Source organism: Spinacia oleracea, chromosome 3, assembly GCF_020520425.1.
Source record: "Spinacia oleracea cultivar Varoflay chromosome 3, BTI_SOV_V1, whole genome shotgun sequence".
Taxonomy (NCBI): domain Eukaryota; kingdom Viridiplantae; phylum Streptophyta; class Magnoliopsida; order Caryophyllales; family Amaranthaceae; genus Spinacia; species Spinacia oleracea.
In genome coordinates this window covers 40,923,479-40,930,494 of record NC_079489.1, presented here as the reverse complement: position 1 = coordinate 40,930,494, position 7,016 = coordinate 40,923,479, and the positions used below count along the sequence as shown (strand labels likewise).

The 7,016-nt window shown below is 45.4% G+C and overlaps 2 protein-coding genes across 2 annotated transcripts; one reads left to right on the top strand and one right to left on the bottom strand.

The window, feature by feature from the left end:
- Positions 1-453: 453 nt before the first annotated feature.
- On the bottom strand, positions 454-1,193 carry LOC110796605 (uncharacterized). The gene has a single exon (XM_022001664.2). The coding sequence runs from the start codon at positions 1,113-1,115 to the stop codon at positions 549-551; it is 567 nt and encodes a 188-aa protein (XP_021857356.1). The 5' UTR covers positions 1,116-1,193; the 3' UTR covers positions 454-548.
- A 1,180-nt stretch (positions 1,194-2,373) lies between these two features.
- On the top strand, positions 2,374-4,266 carry LOC110796603 (uncharacterized). Its single transcript, XM_022001662.1, has one exon. It carries the CDS (start codon positions 2,374-2,376, stop codon positions 4,264-4,266), a length of 1,893 nt encoding a protein of 630 aa, XP_021857354.1.
- The last annotated feature ends 2,750 nt before the right edge of the window (positions 4,267-7,016 follow it).

Sequence of the window (7,016 nt, the reverse complement as noted above, 5' to 3'; positions counted from 1 at the left end):
CCAAGTAAGGGATAGGCGATTATGGAGTCAGATTAGGTGCTAGATCTCGGATGACAATGTAATCCAGTTAATAGTTTCAGTGGAGGCTACTACATCTCAGGTGAATATGGACTTCAGTTGAATGCAACTGTGAACCAACAGAGCTACTGTATCGATATCAATTGAGCAATGAATATGTTTCCATATGTATGCAACTGCGAAACCAATAGAGGATGACATAAAACCACTACAAACACATAAAGTTCATTCAATAGACTACATGGCCGATTCTATACAATGAAAACAATCATCCTCATATTCAATCAACACTATTCTACTCCATCAATCCAGAAAAACGTACAAATTTCATCCAATTATGCAATGCTTTCAATCAACCAGAGATCCACAAAGTCAACCCACAAATAAATCAAAGCAAACTCGTAAATATTAATCAAATTAACATTTAATCAAATATAACCCAGAAACTGATAATAAATATTAAAAAAACTTTAACAAATATAGAATGTAATCTTACATCAGATCAAAATAAGAAACTAGAACAAAATCTTCTAACTAGTTTTCTGATCAGGCATAGGGAAAAGCCCCATACTAGGAGCGCCACGAGGCGGCGAAAATCCTAGAAACTTCTGCAGATTAGTACGAATACTAACCGAACAAAGCAAGTACAGAAACGCCATTGAACAATCCGTCATATCATCGCCAGGAAGATTACGGTGGCTCATCTTCTGCACAAGTTTGATCGGGACGAATGGAATTTTAGCCACGGCTTTACCGTCAAACAATGAGTTGAGCAATCCGAAAACCATGAAGAGAACGAGCGCAACGACTGCGCCGGATTTGAACTTGAAGAGTGACAGATCTCGGCTTGCGTCTTTAAGACTGGTTTCTACTCGATCCTTCTTCTTGGTTTTGTTCTTGTTTATTGAATCTTGAGTTTTCAAGGTTTCGAGTTTTTTTGAGGATTTGTCGATGGAGGATTTTAGGGATTTGTAGGAATTCGTACGGTAGATTAAGAGGTAGGAGATTGCTTCGCAGATTATTGCGGTGCAGATTGAGATTCCGACGACTGTGAGACAGTCCGAGTATTTGGTTGAAGGTAGAAATTGGCTCGCCATTGTTTGATGATTGAGAGGTTCTGCTTTTCTCTCTCCTCTATGTTGTGTGGAGATTAGTGCGGCTTTTAAATAAATAGCCGGATGAAGTGGGCTGCACCTACGCACTAATTTAATAGGGTATGGACTCTATCGAGCAATCCTATTCCTAGATGAATACGAACACGAGGGTAGACTTGTAGTCGGTAATTCTGGACTTCTGGTAAACGGTTCGGTTTAGGATTGAGTTCATTTGGTTAGGAACTATTAGTTGTTAGCTTGTCTGACTAGTTGTTACCTGTTTATAATAGACTATTAGCTGCTTTGAGTAACTGGTTGAATTATATGTGTTATCCCACTTTTTGGACTAGCGACATTACCGCTCTAACCTTTGATCATGTCATGTCAACCAGGTTCTGTCGTCAGTAGCGGATTCAGAAATTTGAGATAGTGGGGTCACTATTTAAAAATTGATGAAACTTTCACTAAAATTATTTATTTTTTAAAAAAAATTGAAATTTTAACTATAAAAAAATAAAATCAAGTGGGGTCAAGGACCCCACTGAGGGCACCGTGGCTCCGCCACTGTCTGTCGTGTCGCAGGTGAACATCGTGCCAGGGAGACGCGTCTGACGTAGCATCGTACGACGAGACATAGACGACGAAGGACTGGCGACAACGCGCAAGCGACAAAGACGTAACCTCGAGGAATAAATTGACAAAGATAGGTTAGCCCAAGGCCCATGACAGGCAGCGCCGTCATGCTAGCAAAACAAGTCCAAGATATGCACGAGAAGCGCGGGATTGGTTGAAGACTAGAGAAACGTGTGATAAAGAGATCCCTATCTTTGTGGGATTCTCTCAACTAACAGGACCGTTGGAGCTATCCTATAAAAGCACGAGGACGATGACCCTAAAGCACAAGTTAACTCAAGCACTCAAACTCTCAAGCTATCAAGCGCTCATATAATCCTTGTATTAGCTCTTTAAATTCCCTGTATTGATCATTAGAAAAATACATAAACAATCAGATAGAATACTTAGTGGATTGATAGCCTCATAGCTATCCGCGGTTTTTTACCTTATTCCTGGGTTTTCCGCGTCAACACTTCTCTGTGTCGTGTCTCTTTTATTTGCTTCATTCGTTAATTGCTTAGTTAGTGTCGACCCTAGCCGAAAGTCGCCCCTAGACGAAATTTTGCATAAACAGTTTGGCGCCGTCTGTGGGGACATTAACTAGGTTTCACACAAAATCACCCCTAACATCATGTCTACTGAAGAAATGACGCTCGCAGAGATGAAAGCAGCCTACGAAAAGGCCCAAGCAGAGCTGGCCCAAGAAAGGGCATCCACTGAAACCTTGCAATTAGAGCTCGATTCTGTGAAGAGCTCAAGATACCAGTCGCGTTTCAAGACTGGTGGGAAGCCGAGAAAGCTGACATTCGAGATGCCCGATGATTTCGAAGATCTGACCGACGACGAAGAACCCCAAGGTGAGGAAGACGGATCGAACCCAGACCCGGTGACCCAGCGCCTGAACAAGATGGATGCTCGCATGACAAAGCATTACTCTCGCCTGATGAAGCTAATGATCAAGCTGCCCGGAGCACCCACACCAGTAGAGACCGAACCAACCGACGGGTATGCGGCATCACCATTCTGCGAAGCGATCGCCAGAGTAACGGTTCCACACACACTTCGACTCCCTACCTGGACCACCCTGTATGATGGAACGTCTGATCCTTACCGACACGTCAACTTCTACAAGCAGCACATGTGGCAGATCGGAATCCCATACGATTTGGTCGAGCCTGTCATGTGCAAGTCGTTCGGTGGTACCCTCGATGGAGCAGCTCTGGAATGGCTCATGAACGTCGCCCCCGGATCCATCTCTTGCCTGTCCGACCTAATCAACGCTTTTTATCAACAGTTTGCTAGCAGTCGCCAATTGGAAAAGCAAACCAGTGACCTCTATCGGTTGGTTCAAGGACCAACCGAGTCGGTACGCGATTACTTTAACCGCTTTAATTGTGAAAAAATTAGTATAAAAAACTGTGATGTCAGGACAGCTATCGAGGCATTCAAAAGAGGTCTCATCCCCAACTCAGAGCTGTACCGGGAAATAACCAAGTACCCCTGTGCAACCTTCGAGGAGGTGCGATCGAGAGTTACCGCCCAAATGCGGATTGAAGACGACGAGGTCATCCGAACAGCGTCCCAACGCTCAATAGGGAGCAGCAGCGACAGGAGATCGTACACCCCAAGGAGTAGCAGCTGGCGACACCAGCCGTATAACCGGCAGAACCAGGTACAAAATGTCAATCAATACGATGACACTAACAATGTTTACAGGAATGAACGGGTCGTTTATCCCCCCATCTCCGAGTATGGCTTCAACGTCGACATCGGAGGCGTGGTAAACGCCCTTCAAAATGTAGGTGGTACCGTCAGATGGCCTAAGAAGAGCGACAGACCAGACTCCATGAAGGACATGAGCAGGTGGTGCGACTTCCACCGCGACAATGGCCACACAACCGAGGAATTCATCTCCCTCAAAAAGGAGGTAGCGTATCTATTGAAAAGAGGCCACCTGAAGGATCTGCTGAGCGACAAAGGGAAGGAGACGTACAACAAAGACAACAACGCCCAACCCAGCCCAGCACCAAGCGGCGACCGACCGGCCCCGCCCATGTTCGAAAAAGTGGTAAATGTTATTTCTGGTGGTTCAGATATATGTGGACTAACTTCTTCTGCAGCTAAAAAAATCAACAGAGGCGAATCTGAAGCCGTCAAAGAGGGGCAGACCGAAGATGAAGTAGCACTCGACAAGTCATTAGCAGCGATGACGATAACCTTCGACGATTCAGATTCAACCGATACACAACAGGAACACCACGATGGGCTAGTCATATCGCTCCCAATAGGCAACGCTCTCATCAAAAGGATATTAATCAACAACGGCAGTTCAGCAAACATACTGTTCTTAGAGGCTCTGCAAGAAATGGGACTAGAAGAAAAGAGTATAGTCAGAAGGTCGACGGTCTTAGTAGGATTCAGTGGAGAGTCACTACGAACAGTAGGGGAGATATCGCTGCCTACGTACGCAGAAGGTGTTAATGTGATGACCAAGTTCAACGTCGTCGACTGCCCATCAGCATACAACACGTCATTCTAGGACGACCATGGATCCACAAAATGAAAGCAGTGCCATCGACATACCACCAGTCAATCAAGTTTCCAACCAAATGGGGAGTCATGGAAATCAAAGGACAACAAAGGGACGCAAAGAAATGTTATGAAACAGCGCTGAAACCATCAAAGTCATCCATCTAGCAATTACAGCCAGGGTCGACGGTAGACGACCCCGACGACCAATAGATCGATGAGATAATACTGGATTAGACAAAGCCAGACCGAGTAGTAAGGATCGGAGCGTCGCTGCCTGACAACATCAAAAGTCAGATAGTGTCATTCCTAAGAGAAAACTCAGACTGCTTCGCTTGGTCGCACGAGGACATGACAGGAATCAGTCCGGACGTCATCACCCACAAACTCAATGTCGACCCCAACTTTAAGCCAGTGAAACAGAAACGACGAAAGTTCGCACCTGAAAGAAATAAAATCATAGACGAAGAGGTCCAAAAACTGATAGATTCCGGGAAGGTCAGAGAAGTCAAGTATCCAGATTGGTTAGCAAATGTCGTCGTCATCAGTAAAAAGAATGGAAAGTGGAGAGTTTGCATCGATTTCACAGACATCAACAAAGCATGCCCCAAAGACCCATTCCCCCTGCCGCACATCGACGCCCTGGTCGACGCCACTGCCGGACACGAGCTACTAACATTCATGGACGCCTACTCCGGATACAACCAGATCCTTATGCACCCAGACGACCAGGAAAAAACATCTTTTGTAACAGACAGGAAAAAACAGTCATGCCTTTTGGTCTTAAAAATGCAGGTGCGACATACCAACGATTGGTCAACAAAATGTTCAAAGACCAACTTGGAGACACGATGGAGGTCTACATCGACGACATGCTAGTAAAATCAAGGAAGGCTGACGACCATGTCGAACACCTATGACAATCCTTCGACATATTGAGGAAATACGGTATGAAGCTTAACCCGAATAAATGTTCTTTCGGAGTGTCTGCAGGAAAATTCTTAGGTTACATCGTCACCCAACGAGGAATCGAGGCCAGCCCCGACCAGGTGGTTAAAAGCCGAATACGAGACGTTAATCGCCGGACTGACGTTAGCTGAAGAATTGGGGGCAAGCGGACTCAACATATTCAGCGACTCACAATTAATCGTCAACCAGATCAACGACGACTATGAGGCTAAAGACCTAAAAATGACCTTATACCTCGAAAAAGCAAAAAAGCTAGCCTCCAAATTTAAACCCCTCTCCATTAAACAAGTGCCATGAGACTTGAACACACAAGCCGACGCCCTTGCCAATCTAGGATCTGCACTCAGAAAATCACCATTCTCGACCATACCTCTAGTACACCTACTGTCACCCGCTATTGAAAAAGACATACCACAAGACGCCAGCCTCGTCCTATCAACCACAAACACGGATAGCTGGACCAAGCCCATTCTCGACTACCTAACACACGAAACCCTACCCGATGACAAGCTCGAAGCCAGGAAGATACTTTTCAAAGCATCACGATATGTATTTTGCAAGGCATACTATTTAAGAGATCAGCAAACGGAATGTTGATGCGATGCGCAGAAAAAACAGAATGGGAAAGGCTACAAAAACAATACCACAAAGGAGAATGCGGCGGACACGAAGGAGGACGAAGCTTGTCAACCAGAATCAAAAGAAACGGATACTATTGGCCAACAATGCTCAAAGACGCGATGAGGTACGTAGCTAAGTGCGACAAATGTCAACGACACGCAGGTATAACACATAAACCATCTGAATTCTTACACCCCACCTTAACTCCGTGGCATTTCATGAAATGGGGAATGGATATCGTCGGTAAACTACCCGTCGCCCCAGGACAGAAGGTCTTCATGCTAGCTCTGACAGATTATTTTTCTAAGTGGATAGAAGCAGGCGCGTTCCAACAAGTAAGAGACAAAGAGGTATGCTCGTTCATATGGACTAACATTATATGAAGATTCGGAGTACCGTCAGAAATCATATGCGATAACGGATCACAATTCATCAGCGACAAGACTAGGGCTTTCTGCAAGACATGGAACATCGAGCTAAAGACGTCGACGCCAAGATACCCCCAAGCAAATGGACAGGCGGAATCCAGCAACAAAACGATCATCGCATCGCTAAAAAAGCGGCTGGACGACAAAAAGGGACGATGGGCAGAAGAGCTGCCATCCATCCTATGGGCCAATAGGACGACGCCTAGGACGGCGACGGGACAGACTCCCTTCTCACTCGTTTACGGGTGCGAAGCAGTACTACCCCCTGAAGTGACACTGCCCAGTGCACGATATGGACTCATGACACCGGAGCAGAACGACATGGAACTTAGTGAAAACCTCGACAACACAGAAGACTTTAGAGAAGCAGCGTTGATAAGGATGGCGTCGCAGCAACAGATCGTGGAAAAATGCTTCAACAAGAACGTCAAAATAAAAGTGTTCAAGGAAGGCGACTGGGTGCTGCGCAAGGTATTCCAAAATACAAAGGAACTAAACGCAGGTAAACTCGCACCAGCTTGGGAAGGACCGTACTTGGTCAATAAAATCGTCGGAAAGGGGGCATACAGACTCGTCACCAAAGACGGCAAGTCGGTCCCCCGAAGCTGGAATGCCACACATCTTAAACTCTATCACTTTTAAACATTCGTCGTAGCCAATTTTATCAGTTGTCGTACCATCGTTTCTATCTTTTTCATTACTTTTTATCGCTTTATTTTTCATTCGGAACCATTACTGACTT